This window comes from Drosophila eugracilis, unplaced genomic scaffold, assembly GCF_018153835.1.
Source record: "Drosophila eugracilis isolate 14026-0451.02 unplaced genomic scaffold, ASM1815383v1 contig_445, whole genome shotgun sequence".
Taxonomy (NCBI): Eukaryota; Metazoa; Arthropoda; class Insecta; order Diptera; family Drosophilidae; genus Drosophila; species Drosophila eugracilis.
The window spans coordinates 2,267,298-2,284,837 of record NW_024573311.1 but is presented as its reverse complement, the minus strand read 5'-3'; the positions used below and the strand labels follow the sequence as shown (position 1 = coordinate 2,284,837).

The following is a 17,540-nucleotide window of genomic DNA, read 5'->3' as shown; positions in this document are numbered from 1 at the left end:
ATTGAATGGCTATCGGTGGGCTGGCGAATCCTTAATGGTGACAAGTGTATGCTCTGTTTTTGGGAAATTGAATTTGAAATTTAAAGATTTTAAAAGCATATTTACATTTTTGAAATATCCTAAAATGAGTTTTGAATATTGTAGAAAAGTTGACTACAAATATTCTTAAAATATTCTATTTCTAACGAGCTTTAATGATTTTTCTTTTTAACCTATTTTAAATTATAATTTATAGTTTACCCAACCTTGTATATCATTCAAAGGAGTAAAAGAATAAAAAACTAGTTCTTTCTGTCAGCTTTTTTCGAGCGTCACAGGAAGTGCATACACAGAAATGAGCTATCAGTTCTCAGAAATCTTATCAATCCGGTAATTTCCTTATAAAATTTAAATATTCACAGTGATTCACTTTTCTTATAAATACTGCACATAAGTCTTTACAAAAACACCAATCGTTTGATAAGAATTATATATTTCTTTGCCGCTTTGATAAGGCAATTTGACCAAAAAAGGATCCTGCCTCACCTTCACTTCTATCCTCTATTTACTGAAATGCGATACGAACATGCCAATAAAATATAATTTGCAAAATTAACAAATAAGTATAAGGCCTGTGATTAGAGTTTATTAAATTCACCTGATTTCGTTTATTATGGCAGCCCACTTCGCCACTTCAGCTCACTTGAGTTAAAGTTTAGTGAAGTGAGTTCTAGGAACTCGTAATTCTTTCACCGCAGTTAACAATAGAATCTCGAAATATGGGCTGATGTTTAGTCTCGACCAAAGTTCATTGGGGGCCTGTTTCTGTTTTTTGTTTCGCCTTTTTGCAATCTTTGCAATCGGCTAGCACCGGTTTTCTTCGATTCTTTCGCTTGGGTAAGGTAAGTTGTCCGATGCGATAGTACTAGCCTCAAGTGCCAATTGGCTTAAGGGTGAACGATTTGGCGGGGTTGAGGGCTATATACCTGATATTTTGGGGCATTAAGTGATATTTATAAGCAATTTTGGCTAACTCGTAAGAGGAAATGAGTTGCTTATCAGTTAATGAATGCAAAAAGCTTAAAAGTAAACTCATTAACATTGGGAATTTTTGTAGGATTTTTAGATCTAAAAGTAAGGATTGGATAATGATAATCATTTCTAACCTCTGAAAGCTATGCTTCTTTACCTTATTTAGTTCGTAATATCCGTCCTGAAAGTCATTATACTATATCTTATATATAATCTTATCTTTAAAGCAGCCCCTAACTTGACAAAATAAGCCAAATATCGCATTTCCAAGAATCATTCCCCTTTTATAGATCTTTACTAAGCTTAAGTTATGTGCTTCCCCTTTATTGACCTCTTCCACTTCCTCAGTTTGAAGTACACACTCTCCTTATATAAATCGATCAGTTAAAACCACGTGATAGCCATTAGATGGTCGTCTGTTCTTGAGAACCAGCCTGCCAATAAACGTAACCAATAACAATCGAACATGACACAAGAACAAAAAGCCAAGTAATAATAAATAAAATTTGTCACAAGTTGGAAAGAAAAAGTCAGCAGTAAGGGAACAATGAATGGCATTCATTAGTCAATTACAGTAAGACCTGGCTAGTTAACAAACACAGACTGCTATCAAGATTGTGGCCCCACTTTTGATACCGCGAAATGGAAATGAGTCAAAGGCAAGTGCCAAATGTGGGCCGGAAAATGCTGTTGTCTAGATAGAAAGACAAATAATTTGTTTAGCATTCGAAAGAAGTTTGGGGCTCTGACAATCAGTTAGGTGTTGCTAATTATTATTGAACTGCAATGGGGTTTAATTTGTCTTAGTTGCTAAGTCACAAATTGTTTCATTTAGTATTTAATATTTAAGGTTTGTTTTTTTATTTTTCTAGCGCAAAGCTAAGCCAACTTAAGCTGCTGGAAATCTCCCTTTGGCACTTTACGAATGGCAGCCCATTATTCATAAATATAAAATCAAAAACAAAAAATACAGACCCCCTTCGAAATGTTGACAGAAATCGATGGGAGACCTCTTCTATTTGGTTATGCATTAAATGTAATTAATTTTGTAAATTCCGTTAATATTTATGGACTTGCAACTAAACTTCTATTAGCATTTTAAGTCCGCAAGTTAAAAATATATTTTCAATTAATTGACAATTTTTTATATGAATTTATCTACATATTTGTGACTGCCCTAAGCCTTCCCCAGAAATTGATTAGCTAGGCAAGCAAAAATAAATATATTCGCATGAAATATTCCTAAAGAGTAGGTGCTGTTACACCCATAATGAGTGCCAAGGCATTGTCGAAACTTGGGCAAAGGTCATAGCCATAACCATATGTATGGGGCAGACCTGTTCTATAAAGCTTATCAATATTTACATACAACTATGGAGCGTGTGTAACCAAAATATTTGCTATGAATTCATTACTTACTTGGGAACGATGATGAAATTAATGTGAAAGCTGACTAAGCAGTTTCAGGTGTTCGTTCTCCGCAGCTAAACATAAGTATTAACAAAAGTAGATCAGTTAGTTACTATTACCAATCATTTATATTATCTTTAAATGAGAATTTTTCTTATAACAACTACTTTATGTTTTTACTATTATTATTTATATTATACAGAAAAGTACTCATCATTACTGATTAGATTTAGAAAAAGTCTAAATAAGTCTCAGATAATTTCACAATAATGTTCTTTATTATTAAGCTTTTTAAACATGCTTACTTCATAATTCCAATCTAAATATTAAAAATATATATATTTATATATAAAACCATTCCTAAAACTTGACATAGATAGACTCAGGTTTCCCCTGCTTAAACTGTAAACTGTCTAAAACGAACCGTTTGTTCCCATTTACCAACAGCAATGTAAGTTTCGTAATACGCTTATAGGGTTAAATGTTGTTAAATATTTAACAATAGTTAGAAGAGAAATCGGCCGCGTCACTTTCCACATTTCCGCTGCACTCGGATCTAGATCGGGATCGTTATTATCCTCGTGATCGGAACATGGAAACTCTTCTCTTTTTCTTCTCCCAATAATAGAACATGACTTGGTCTTAACAAAATGTTCTCTCCGCACATTTAAATGGCATTAGCAATTATGCGTGTTTAGGCCCAATACATGAATGGAAATTTGTTTCTGTCGGTGTTTATTGTCTGATTATTATTTTATTTTTATACGATTGCCTCCTTCTACCGATGGCTACTGGCTACTGTCTTTTCCGTCTATTCAACTTTGCGTTTTTTTCTTTTTGTGGCTTAAATGGTCAAAAACATCAGGTAGATGACTTGTAATTACGATGCTCCGAGATCGGAGTCTGTGAGGGGTTTCTATGCTGGAGTTGGGGAGTTTAATGCGCCGAAAGCGTTGGGGAGCTTGTAAATATCAATAGGTGCACTGAAAGAAATGAAGTTGATTCGTAGAAAAATGCATCATCAGTTTGAAGATGCTAAACACTTTTAAAAGTGACTGCATTTTCCATTACTTAGTGAAAAATCTATTGTTTTTTATGTGGAATTTTCCCAAGATATATTTTAAAATTTATCCATGGTAGATTTGATTTAAAACACAATAATGATGAATATTTAATACAAATACAAACAATTTATACGTATAATAAATAAAACCACAAGCACTTTTATAAATTTCTACCTTTAAAAATACTTTCCCAGTGCAAGGCAGCTAGCTATTTTCTTCGGCCGGCGATTATGAATATTCAGTTCGATTGACCGCTACCGTTGACAGAATTTGTCAACGCTTTAGGTCACCTTCGTTGCCTTTCATCTGCAATTGGCTGATAAGCTAAACAAAAGTAAGAATGATTTGGCATTTTTGGATTTTAATTTTCGGCCACGTCATGTTATTGCTCTGGTCGCCGAGTGAAATTTCAAGGCAATGATCAGATTTAACCAAAATAACACAAGACCAAATTGAACTAATTAAAATGACAAAAAAAGAAGAAAAGAGGAAGAGAAAGAAAAGCCAAGCTAGTGAGGGCTTATAACTTGCAGATAAACAGGTTCACATGTCCATCATACTTTGCGTGCGGAGTGATGAGTTTGCATAAATGAATTTTCCAGGCTGCTCGTCTTCTAAGCCGAAAATGCGATTTGAGCTCTCTTTGAATTTCTAATTGTTGCGGCTTTTGGCTTGCCCAGAATTTCTAAAAAATATTTATATAAAATTTATTTATTACCATGACAATTGCTTTACTATAATTTATGACTCTCCCAAGCTCCAAAAAGCTTGTCGCCCCCACCAACCGACACACCCTTTATGGCTAATTAATCTTCTTTTGGCTAATTACAGGCCAGCATTTCGTCCACTTGACCAAGTTGCGGCTATCGCCGCTAATCAAGGTTCCTGAGCTGTTTTTTGGGAACCTTTGTCAACTGCTATCTGCTATCTGCTCCGGGGGGAGTGATTACCTATGCGCTCTCTGCCGTTGCTGCTATTGGCACATTTAGCCGTAAACACTGATTATGCCATTGTTGCTAGCAAACTATTATCAGCAGCAACTTCAGCAACGGCAGCGGCAGCGTGTTGCTAGCAACAACGGCATGTTACTTGAATACAAAAGCCATTGCAATACAAATCAGGCTAGCAATAACAACAACAATAACAGTAGCAGTAGCAACAGCGACAACAACAACCAGCGACAGCTGTCCTCAGCGGAAGCACTAACAATGTCAACGCCGACAACAACATCGAAATATAAGATCAATGGCGAGGCCACCGAAAGCGTTGCAGCATCCACATTGCTCTATCATCATCCGCATCACAATCATCATCATCATCATCATCACCATCAGCAGTCGCAGCAGCAGCAACAGCAGCAACATCATCATCACCATCAGCAACAGTTGCTACTGCAACAGCAACTCCTGCAGCAACATGTGGCCAACAGTTCGCCATTGCAACATCTGAGCAATCTGTTTGGCCAGCATTTGCCTACGCACAGCCTGCAGCATTTGATTGCCGCCGAGTACTGGCAGCAACAGCAACAACAGCAGCATCAACAACAGCCAGCAGCAACAATTAAAAGCGAGCCAACAACTCAATCAGGGGCAGCAACATCGGTCTTTAGCTTCACGCCGCAGCAACACGTCAATTTCGCCGCCTCATTAGTCGCATTACAGCAAAATGATTCCTTGCCCGAGGCAACAATGGCAACAGCAACACCAACACCAGCGACAACTGCATCAGCAGCAGCAGCAGCGTCAGCAATGGGCCCTGCAGCAGCGACAACATCAGATACATTGCAGGCGCCAACAACAGCAGCAGACCATTGACGACATCGATGATGATGTTGCTGATGATGACGACAGCAACATCGGCCAGCACATGCAAAATTCAGGCGGTAAGTTTGATGTTTTATGATTATTTTGGCAGCTGCAGATAAAAACGAGGGGAGTTTAAAAGGTTTTACAACAAAAATGATAGCAGATCGTGATTTTTCTCACCCATTTCATTTCTCATTTTGATAACAAACCTTTGACATTTGCTTTTTTTAATAATCTTTCTTTCCCTATCGATCTTCTATGGTCTCTCAGGCGAATCCTTTGAGAACCCCTCGCTGTTTTGATAATGCAAGCTCATTTCCATTTCCTGTCCCGATCACGCTTCGTTTTTAAGCCTGCTTCGTTTTCGTTTTGGGCCAGCACTCATCTCCGTTTTGGCAACGTGTGTGTCTTTTGATTTATTATGCGGCCTTTATTTCATTCATAAAATGAAATGATTATGCTATATGCCATGGCTGCTCGCTCACACTTTCGTGTCATCTTGGCCCGGACTCATTTTCATATCATTAGCCTCATCAGCAGACACGTTTGCCTGTTCCTGCACTGCACATCCGCACCCCGCACCCCCGCAACAAACGTTGGGTTTTTTTTAAGCCAAGAACCTGGCCTCTTAAACATCATCATCAGGCGCAACATTAACATCATCGCAGCGCCCTCTCATCAGCCAATCGTCGACTTCTGTTTCCCTTTTTCCTTTTGTATTTTCATTTTTTGTGTCTTTCAGTTTGCTTTTCACAAAATCGTCTGTTGTCTGCACGCAATATTCGTAGATATAAGAAATTTATACTTTTTTTGTTGGTTTTGGCCACCATTACTTGACGTGTTTGGTAGGTAACCGGAATGAATATTATTATACTCGTATTCTGTGGTCAAGTTTTGAATATCTGCTCGCCTGATAAATGTCTCGGTCTGAGGAAATTTACATGGTCGCCAGAGCTCAGGAAACGAAAATCGCATGTCGGGCAATTAAATTATAAGTTTTGTGGCGCGGCATTATGTAAATCAGCAGAGAGCCTTTAGGGTAATATGATCTGATTAATTAAGAAATCAGACTGGGCATCAGCATAATGTAATTTTGATTTGGGAAGTTATTAATTTTGATGAGAGTTAAGAATAACGAAGTATCTGCCATATCCCTTTAGAAAATTCAAATCTGGTAAGCATATTTCTATACCTCGTTTCTTTACCTCGTTTTCCTGCTTCTATTCAATATGAAAATCATTAATAACCCACCATAAAGTGTTATAATCACGTCAGAGGTGTCAAAAGCGAATACCCCTTCACCGTTCCTGGGGGCCAACCCACCAGCGCCTAGACATCTAACAAATTGCCAGCCTCTGTAAGCACGTGGATAATTGATGAGCGGAGCCACAGTCAAGCCTCTGTCGAAAGACCATACCTCCTCCCGCCTTTTGCCATTTTAGCATAATTTCAAGTGCCCTCGAAGTGATCTCAAAGTGCTTTGTGTCTATCCCATAATTATGCCATTTGTACAACAGTTTTGAGCCCTGACTTCAGACCGGCAAACATCAAACTAATTTGAATATAATTTCATAGAAAACTAACCACTTCGTTCTTGGCTCTCTCTCACTGGCTTAGTTATTTATTGCTTAATCCTTGTGGTTTGTCTCGTGCTTCGGCTTTTTGTCTTTTATGCAAATTCTTTTTTAATAACCCCCCCAACCAAGGAGGGAATTCTTTGGCAGCATCTTTTGTTAACTCCACCTTGATTGCAGTCTGTCAGCTATTGTCTGGATTTCTCGGAGGCCCATCTGAAGCCGATTTTTTTTGGTTTCATTCAACGCTTTTGATGGCTTTTGATTATTATTGAAAGTGATAAATGAAGATGAGTTCGTGTCCGGGGCGAGTGCAGTAGCAATTTGAACTCATCAGGCTGCAGCCAGTTGACTGATAGCTCTGATTGCTACCTGAAAGACTTACAAAAGAAGCGGTAGCTGAAGATCATGTAACGCTAAAAAGCTGAGAGTATTCAAAATAACTAGTTGGGAAGGATCGAATGTGATCTATGATAGTCTTAACTTAAAAAAACATTGAGCAATGGTGATAAACTTAGCCAAATGAACTGATTTAATGATTAGATTCGATTGAAGTTTAAAGCGAAAGTTGAGTATTTAAATAAGCGCTTGGCAGTCTCAATAGTCACTTAATCATTATCAGAACTTGAATAAATTCCCAATAATTATTTATACTTAGCCTACTAAGCCTCAAAAGCTAGTACTTTAATTAAACTCAAGCACTGCTAAAATAATATGTCCATTTAGATTGATAAAGTTAAGTTCTCGAGGTATGCATAAATTTTAAACAGGTACTATCGGTAAGACTATAACCGATCACCCTGTGAACTGGAACTGATGATTTATTAATTGTATTAAAATAGGAACCGGCGACCGACCCCGTATCAGAATCATCAATCAAATATAATTTATGGCAGATTTCGCATTCATAGAGAGAGCGCTTTTCATAAGCGTTCTAGACAATTTTCGATAAGCTGGCTGGGCCTGGTCTGGGCATTAAAGTTCAATTCGTTATCCCCATTAGGCCATTAGGCTGCAAAACTATTACCATCTAAATGCCCAGTTAGGCATTTGAAGTTTGCAAATTGCTGGGAGAAACATTCTGGCTCCAACATTGCCATATAACCAAATCCCTTGGCCAAGGCGATCATCAGCCATTTGGCCAACTACAGCAGCCATTAGGCCCAGCTCAGCACCGATCCGGTGCTCCTTTAACTACTTAACTTAACTTAGGTTGACTGCCAGACTGAAACAGAAACCTAAACCGCGAGAGAGCTGACAACTGTCAGAATTTAATGGCGGCTTCAATTTTTATAACCAAAGCACGACTACCGTCAAAAGCGCGGGGAGCAGTCAGGCCCAACCACATCCATCCAGAACCAAGTTCGAGTTATAAGTCGGAGCCAAGTTAAAACAGATTACGCCAGCCAATCTGACGAGGGCTGAGACCGCTGCCGCTGTTGCTGCTGCTGCAAATAAGAAATGCAAACGAGTTGGGACCACGTTCGGTTTGAGCCTGGCCAAATGCAGATTTCAGAGGCACGATATCGGTTCAGAGGGGAGTTTACTACGTACCGCTCTCGCGGTGAGTTGTATGTGTGCAGCATGCAATATCAGTTCCCACAGTCGCCGCGGCGGTTGCTCTTTGGCAACGCCTTCGAAAACTGATGACGTTGTAAGGCAGCCGCAGCCGCAGTCGCAGCCGCAGCCTCCTCCGGCCCCACCTCTTTCTTCATGCGCCCCGTTGCCCCCGCGAACTCCTACTCCTTTTGGCTGATGACTCGAAGACCTCGACATGCATATGAGCTTGATGGGTTCGAGATGGGTGCGTGAGTCATGGATAAGGAGGAAATCTTCGGCTTAGAAAGCTGAATCTTGACGAACATCGTAAGGCAAGGATTAAAATGAATTTTAGTGTGACCATGAATGTATTCATATTTATTCCAGTATGCCCAAGTGTTAGTAAAACAGCAGTGTGGCTGCGAATTTCTATTTCTATAGTAAAGAAAGTTTGATAGATTGAACTTTCTTTGCCCTTTCTTTTTTATAAAATATCAGCAATCTTAAATACTGAACTGTTAATTAAACAGAAAATTATATGCGAATCAATAAGCCATTAAAAATGTGTAAAAAACAATTTGAGCTATTAGGCAGCCATTCAGATTTCCATCAACCCATCACCATTTCCTTGATTTCATTAAATTGACTTCTGCACCTGCTTAAACTTGGTCCAATTGCAATATGCTTCAGTCACGCTCACATCGCCAAGCTCCGGGTTGTGGACCACAACCATAACCATCACCATCATCATCCACGCTCGTCTTCGTCGTAGTCGTCGTCGTCGCTTATCTGGCAAAATTTGATCAACGTTTTCGCAATTCGGGAGCTCCGCCCCGAAGGTATTTCCATAAATATTCCTTGGCCCCAGCTTCAGCGTTTTGCCTGGCTTTTGCTTCATTTTGGACTGCTCAGGCTTTTGGCTTTTTACTTTTATAAGTTGGCCAGTTGTCTGTGCTGTTTTGCTTTTTGGCTGTTGTTGCTGCTGCTGCTGCTGATGTTGCTGCTACAAATAAATTAAAATTATGCATGCTTAGGCATAGGGCCCTGGGAATTTGTTTTGTGGGAAAGCCTCTTTTGTCTTTGGCTTAACATCGATTTTGGTTTTTTGTTTTTTTGTTTTCATCTTTTTTTTGAGTTGCGTCTTTTTGGGCTGAACTTAAACAAATATGTTTCGATGGGCGCAGATAATAATTTTTTGCACTGAAATTTATGTGTGTGGGAGCCGATCGTTTTTGGGCAGGAGTCTTGTCATGTCAATGGGTGGGTAATAAAATGTTCAATTATGGTAATTGTTGGTTGAGTTTAGCTTAAACAAGGTTTTCAATTTTTGGTCTTAGAAGAGATGATACTAAGCTTACTAAGATGCTAGACATATATTTTAAGGTGTAACACAGATTTTAAAGATCCTTTTATTATCTATTAACGAACTTTCTAATGTCTGCCCTAAAACGTGTCCCACACAAAAACCATCCCCTGGAAAAGCTCTTCGCCCCAAGCACGAACTCACCCTGTTTGCATGGCATTTAAAAATTTTAATAAAATTGCATAAGGAATTGCATTCGATTCTGTTCGAAATGAAAGCCCCGCGATCAGGCACGTTCGAGGCAGTTAACTTAGTTTGATTGCCGGCCAATGGGCAGTCGCCGAAGGAACCAAACCAAACCGAACTAAAACCGAAGAGGGAACAATATGTTTACCATAAAAAATGGTAAATTTGTGCTACGTTCTGTTTGAATTGAGCAATGCAGAACGGGGAAGTCTGCATCCTGGCGCCTTCTTTAGAACACAAGCCGCTGAATTTCCAACGAATCGAGCGCATCGTAACTCATACGCCTCGTGGGCCTCGAAAGCCAGCGATTTAATTTGCACCGCCGCAGACTTCACCTCCAATTAGCCATAATAAAGTTGAGACGTGATATTTTATTTCTTCGCTTTTGTGGCTGTGTGGAAATTTGCCTACGTTTTTGGCATCAGCAAAAAGGCAAGGCTGGGCTTCTTCTCATAAAAATCGACTTCGACGTCTCTTTCCGCAGAAAACCCCGAAAAAAAGGCAGCTGGTCAAATTATATGCATAAATAATAATTTCAAAGAGCAGCAGGCGCAGAGACAAAGGAGTAGAAACTATAAATTTGTTTCATTTTCGAGTGTAGAACGTGAGTTTTTATATTATTTTTGGCAAGAAAGGATATGTTCAGAGGGAAGATTGGGGGAAACTCCCCTGCTCAGTCAATGTTCGAACTGCGAAACCCTATCATTAGCATTTCCGCTTTTTATTATTGCTCAGCATATAAGCCATGGGAGAGACCATGTGAGAGAGTACCAGATGATCATACTTAATCATAATTTAAAGTCTTCGGGTCGCCGAGGATTTGCGGATTCAAATTGCTCGGAGAATCTCGCCGTGGCTTGTCATATGAAAATTGCAGACCCATTAAAGGGAGTCGCGGATACCGCGGGTCAACGGATATGTTCTTCTCTGAAAATGTGCTCAAATTATCCCTGTGCTTTGGCTGGGAGAGAAAGAAAGGGTGAGAGAGTTTTGGGTCAAATTGTTGCCGGGATCACAGTGGTTGGGGGCATCATAATTGAGGCCATTTACATTTGCCTTACAACATTTTTTTGCGGATTATAAAAAAAAGATCCGGGTTTTATGATGAAAAATGCCTAAAATTGTGGTTCTCATTTTGATAGGATATTTTGAACTCTGGTTATTCAAAGATAATCAAAGGAACCCCTTGGGAAAAAAATGATTCCTTTTTAAGAGCCCCGGAACCACTGTTCTTCCCTTGTTCCGAAAATTAATTGACTTTGCCCTGAAAAGATCGCCGACAACATTTCGTAGGCAAATTAGCTTTGTTGGCCAGAACAGAGAGTTTCCTGGGAACACAATTAACCAAAGTTCCTTTCGGCCGGGAGGCGTTAGACGACGGCAACCCCTTTTACAGTTAGCTGCAAATTGAGTTTCGAACAAGGCCAGAACCAAAGTATCAGAAAAGGACCTACCTGAGTTTGCAAAACGAAATACAAAACAATTTGCCAGCCACGGGAAAGATTAATGGTCGCCACAAGGAGCTGGGTCTTCGGTAGCGATTGCTTAGACAGTTCCCGGTATTAATTTTGAATTCATAATTCAGGAAATCTCATTCAGGGAGCCAAACACTCCCCTGTCGGCAAACTCTTTTCAAATTCCCTCTCACTCACTAGCTCCCTTACTTGAAGACTTGACCTTCACAGGCCTTTTAGTCTTTAAGGAGTCTTTTGGAGGCGCCGAAGTGGAGGATTTAGTATCCAGTCTTCGCGCCACACCAGAACTATTCACTCTCCCCATGACGCCGACATTTATGGGTCTCAGTTTAACGCCAGCGCGTTTCTCTGGTCCAAAAGTTGTGCTCATCTGATGGTCTTGCGGTTATAAAATTGTGCCAACATTTTTATTACTTTTCAACACATTTTCAAGTTGACGTTCAACTCAGTCGTCCTCGCCGGTGTTTTCGTTTTTTTCTTGGCTTAAAGTGTTTTGACCACACTTTGTATTTAAAAGGGAGCGCCAGAGCAGCTGTTCCTGAGCTGAGCAAGAATTATCAATGGGGAAGAACAAATATTCATCAATTCCAAAAACCTTATCATCATCAAAAAAAGCTTGACAAAATTATCGCCAGCTCTTTAAAATTTCTGAGAAAAACTAAAGAATGAATCAATTTCGTATAAATGACCAAGAAATCCATATTTGAAAAAGTGTAAATTTTTTCATTTCCAAATAATCGTCTGCTGATTAGGTTTTTGCAGATTTGTTGTTCCTTAAAACAGTTAAGAAGTAAGACTAAAAAAATAATTGGAAAAACAAATTTTACATTCAAATTAGTGAAAAAAAACTATAAAGATACTCCTAAAATCTTTCATATTATATTTAAAAATCAATATCATATAAATGATATATTTCCTGTTACTTAAATCAAAATTTCAAAAATATATAATTTTTAAAGAGAAAACTTTATTTTTATGCTGCCCAGCAACAAGACAAGTGAATTGAATGGCTAAAATGAGGCGCAGCTAAAAGAGCGTAGAGTGCACAACGAGACCACAGGTTGGACCTGTGCCCGACTGCATCCCGATCTGCAAGTTGCCACAGTCACTATCCCCCTTGTGGAGCCACCCCTTGCACTCCCCTACCCAATCCCCTCGATGCGAACCTGAACCGATCATCCATTGCCAAAGTCATGGGAACTTTTTTGCTGCTTGCGCCTTTCGTACGTTTCATTTAATTTGCATGGATCGTGCGGACGTCGTACGTAAGACTGACGACTTGGAATTGCCGTAGTGCCTCCTCCTCCATCTCTTTCCCCACACCACTTGGTTTCCCCACATCACCCGCCTGCTTTATGCGGCTACTTTGTGAGTTGTTGCTGCTGTGGCTGCGAAAGAAGGACGCGAGTCATCATCATAATCAACTGCCATGGCGGCTGCTGCTGCTGCAGCTCTGAAAGCCTATCATTATGATTATGACGAATATTACTTTTGTATATAACTTTTACGCTGAGCCAAAAGAGATCCTCTCTCTATATATAAAACAGGTGTAGTCAATATAATAGGAGTGAATAGGCAATAAAAATAACATACATAACTGGTATAGAAATATTTTTTTTATTTCTTATATCTTTTTAACATACCTATTAAGTCATGTCATATGTTTCAAAAAAGTTAAAATATTAATTTAATACTCTCAGTGCTATTGCGTTGACCCCAGCTGTATGTACATGCACACGGGCAACATGTTGCTGCAGATTCTTTTTGCATGTTGCTGTGATTGGTTTTAATTCAAGCCGAAGCCGAAGCTTGGTTAGGTTCAGGCCACTCTGCTCTTTCGGTCGGGATCGTCCAACAGAAGCGACCTCTTGGCCACAATGGAGGGCGTGCTGCAGCAGCCGTGGCAGCAACATCGTTCGATGCATATCTGAAATTAGTTTTGGTAAACCCTTGGATTCCTTCCCTTTTCGATATTTTCTATATCATATATATACATATATATACACATATTGCCTCGCCGTCTGTCCAATCTAACTAATTAGCTCCCTGAGCTCCTTGTGCGATCTCTGAACTGCCATCATAAACATTTACAATGACAAATAAAATAAAAACAACTTCATAAAGTACAGTAATTGTTATTTTACGCTTTGCCAGCCGCCGCTAGATGTCGCTGCAAGTGTCTGTCACGAGATCGCTTCATTGTGGATTTTGCTGTCTTTTTTTTTGCTATTTTTGCTAGTGAATCATTTGTGGCCTTGGTCGCCGGCAAAACTTGTCCAATTCACGGCACTCGCTTTTGTTGTGGCTATAAAAAGTTATTAACTGTTTCGCTCTTTTTTTTTTGCACCTCAATTGCAACCGTAGACAAGCGGCAGACAAGCTCCGTAAAGAAGTCAAACAAGTTAAAAATAGTCTTGAATAGAAGAATCAGATGTTTTGGCTGGCGGTTAATGGAAACTTTCTGGGAAACGGTAAATAATACAATGAAATTATATTCAATAAATCGGTTGTGCTGGGTTTTGGAAGATTTTTTTATATTTTTAAATGATATGTCTGGGTCAAGTTGGTTTATTGACGGTTATTGATCTTTGTGAGACTTTATTTTATTTTTGGAATTTCAAAAACTTTTTGCAATAAGATTGGTTTGCCACCCTTAAGAACTCTTATTAGAATTAAAATAAATCTGTATGGAAATAACCTCCAATAGGATCCGAACCCTTGGTATATCTACTCAACGCTAGATGGCTTTTTTGCAATGTTTTATATTTCCTGTGCCAGGAATTACTTTATCAGTTTTCAAAAATCTTAACTTATGACAATATTTTCAACGGAAAATGTTCAACCCAAAGACCAACTTCTGGATAACTGCACTTGACTTCAGACTTCACCTCTTCTAAAACCAACTTCATGCAGTGCTCAAAAAGCAAAACTAATTACAATTGACAGGCAATTGTGTCAGTTCCTTGGCAGCGGCAACTACAACTCACTCAGTTGCTCGGCAAGTCAAGTCAAGTCACCAAGAGCAATTAGTTAAGCCAAAAGAACCCAGAGCCGGGGCTAAAAAGAAGGAGCAACTAGCGAATTGTGAACTATAATTAAACATTTGCTAATTACCCCAGCTAAAGTGCGGCCCCTAGTCGAAGAGGGGCAAAGGGGTGAAACCCTTAAGATGCAATAAAAAAACAATATAAATGCAAGCTGCAAGCTGGTATAGAATGACAAAAAAAATGGGGAAAAAATACACACAAAAATAAAAAAAAAAAAAAAAGTAAATGTGTATTTTTAAGAGATTTATTTATTTTGTTAGTAATTTAAAAAGTTGCCTCTAAAATCATTCAAAAATAGACATAATAATACTTCTTTTATGTAAAATACTAAAAGTTAGCCCAAGTTATTCCCAGTGCATTCTGGCCAACCTTAACTGGTGACTGGCTACACCCCCCGGGGTCAGCTAATTGAACGCTTTTGGGCCCGATTGCTATTGAGAACTTCATTTCTCGATCACAGCTGGAGAGAGAGAAATATGGCATTGAATCGATAGATTTAAGCTGATTTATAGGGAAATTTGCATATGCCACAGTGCTGGAAAGCAATTGCTTGCCCCAGCTATGATCAACCCCTCAGCTCCTTATATCCCCCGGTTGGCCCTAGATCTACATAAGATGCCAGCGAGGTTCGTTGCCTCAGTCTTTCGATTCGCAGACGTTCTGGCCTGTTTGAGCAGTTAAGTGGTTTGTCTCCCTCACTTCTCCATCCCCTCTCTACTGGTTTATCTTATAGTATTCCTCTATGAATATGCGTTAATTGAACTTTTGCCGAGACAAACGGTTATGCGCCTGCAGACAAATGCTGCATCGACATCGCTGCCTCAACCAACTCCAGCTCTCAATTACAAAGCTCAGTTTTAGTTTAGTTCGAGTCAGCTCAGTTATAAAGGCAGCAGAAACTGCAACAAATATTTGCGTATCTTTTGTTGTTTTTTCGGTCTGTTGTGCAACTAATTAGTGCGCAATGCATTGCACCTGTTGCTATCTAAAATACTCTGTCTTTATGGGCGGGTATCTAACGCTATGGCAGGGAGTTTGAAGCTATATTTTGTCGTAACCTTATATTTGCTTGAAATGTGATTGTATTTTTATGCTGGAGGTATGAAAATTAGCTTTTATTCAGAATATTTTATATAAAAATATCAACAAAATGAAAACTGTAACAGTCTCTATATAATTTGCCTGTATATGTTAGCTTTATATTGATTTTTAGAACATTTATTAATATTTTGTCCCTTCTTAATAACTTTTAATAACTGCAAAGTTAGGCTAAAAAATAATTCAAACTGGAAAATTACTTTAAATTTTCCTTACCCACTAAAGGGTATTTAATCTCCGGATAATCCCCACTAACCTCTGGCGCTCTTTTCGTGTTCTCCGCGATATTTTGCACCCAGGGAATGTATTTTGCATGCGATCGCCGCTCAGATGCCGTCGCTGATAATTATTTGTTGTAGTTCTGGCTGCAAGCTCTCGTTGTTTTTGTAGCAATTTGCAGGGAAATATAATTTGTTGCCGTTGTTTTTTGTTGTTTTTTTTTTGTATTCTACCTACAATTAATTATATGTTAATCGCAATGCATGCTAATTACCCTTCCTCACTCCCCTCCCAGTCCAACTTTGTTGGTAACTTAACCCTGACTGCGAATATGCGTGCTTTTTTTTTACAACGAAAATGCAATTGCTGTTCGTTCAATTGAAAAATTACAACTTTGGCTTATTTGCGTACATTTCGTGTTTTGATTGTTGCTACCATTTAAAGGTAGTTTTTTTTTAATTTTTAGCCTTACATCATCTGGGATAACTGTAGTCTAAATGGGGATTAATTGCTAATCTTGGCTAGGAACGAGCAAAAGCTTCTGGGTGGTTATTAAAAGGGGGCTTAAATAGCTGTTTTAATGATCTAATACAACCTTAATTAAAGCTTTCAAATATACGAAAAAGTACTTTTCTATCAATGTTATTTCGGTAATATTAGCATTCTTGATCGCATTATGACTTATGTGACTGCCCTAAAAATTGAATTTTAAAACCTTCTAAAAAGTATGTTAAAAATGTTATAAGATAATCTTCCTTTGCCTGATTTATATTTATTTAATACTAATTAGATCTATAGCCATAAGGATTCTACAACCATGATCCCCAACTCTCTGACATTTCTTAACTATTTTTTTTTAACAATTTCAATGTCAATTTGTTTTTAAGCCGAGCTTAGAGACAGCCTGGGACTTCTTGGGGAATTCTCGTACTGTTTGACTGACTCCAAGATGAATGTCAACTACGAGGGGATTGTTTTTTTTTTTTTTTTGTAGCTCGTTTAACGCTGTCAGAAGATCAGCAAGTGGTGCACGAAGGGGCATGGGGCATGGGGCATGGAGCCTCGAAACGGACTTGTTTAGCGGCTTTTGTTTCAAGCTGAGCAAAATTTTTTTTGTTTCCTTTACTCCCCTCTCTTGAGTCTTTTTCGCTGCCGCTTTTGATTTTCTTAACTTTTGTGGCCGATTTTCGCATTATTATGAATGGATTGGATGGATGGATTGGCTGGCTGGATGGATTGGCTAACTGAGAGGATGAGAAGAAGAAGACGACAGCCGAAGAAATCATCATAACAAGACAAGAACAGAGCCGAGATTTCTGATCCTTGACTTTGATCTTTGGCTGCCACATTTCAGCAGCGGCAAAGTTGAAAGCATTTCTCAATGATTTTTCGCATTGGTTTTTTTCTCTCTTTGTTTTATTTATTTTTTTTTTATTTTTTAAGTCGGCTTGACTGTGTGGCACGCATCCCCAGTAAAACTGTAAAGCTAATTAGGGGGTTCTGCTGCCACAGCCAGTTAAAAAATTTATGAAGTGCAACGAGTTTCTTTCGTTATTTTTTCTTTTTGCATAAAGATATGGAAATTTGCGTGGCACTGGCAGAGGGGAGAAAATATTGCGTGTTGTGCGGAGGAAAAAAGTGCGAAAAACTCAGGTAACTAACAAAGCGAAATGGAAATATTTGAAATTTATTTAGATTGTTTAGAAATAGAGAGAGAGAGAGGGGGGCGAGGCGGTATTATAATGAAAT

At 38.8% G+C, this 17,540-nt stretch overlaps 1 protein-coding gene across 1 annotated transcript in view; it reads left to right on the top strand.

Moving 5' to 3' along the window:
- Nucleotides 1–4,653: 4,653 nt before the first annotated feature.
- The window catches only part of LOC108104084 (protein nubbin), a 34,396-nt gene continuing 21,509 nt past the window's right edge, over nucleotides 4,654–17,540 (top strand). Inside the window, 2 exon segments of the mRNA XM_017209980.2 lie at nucleotides 4,654–5,286; nucleotides 5,288–5,367. Coding sequence (XP_017065469.2) covers nucleotides 4,694–5,286; nucleotides 5,288–5,367 — 673 coding nt within the window. The 5' untranslated portion in view covers nucleotides 4,654–4,693.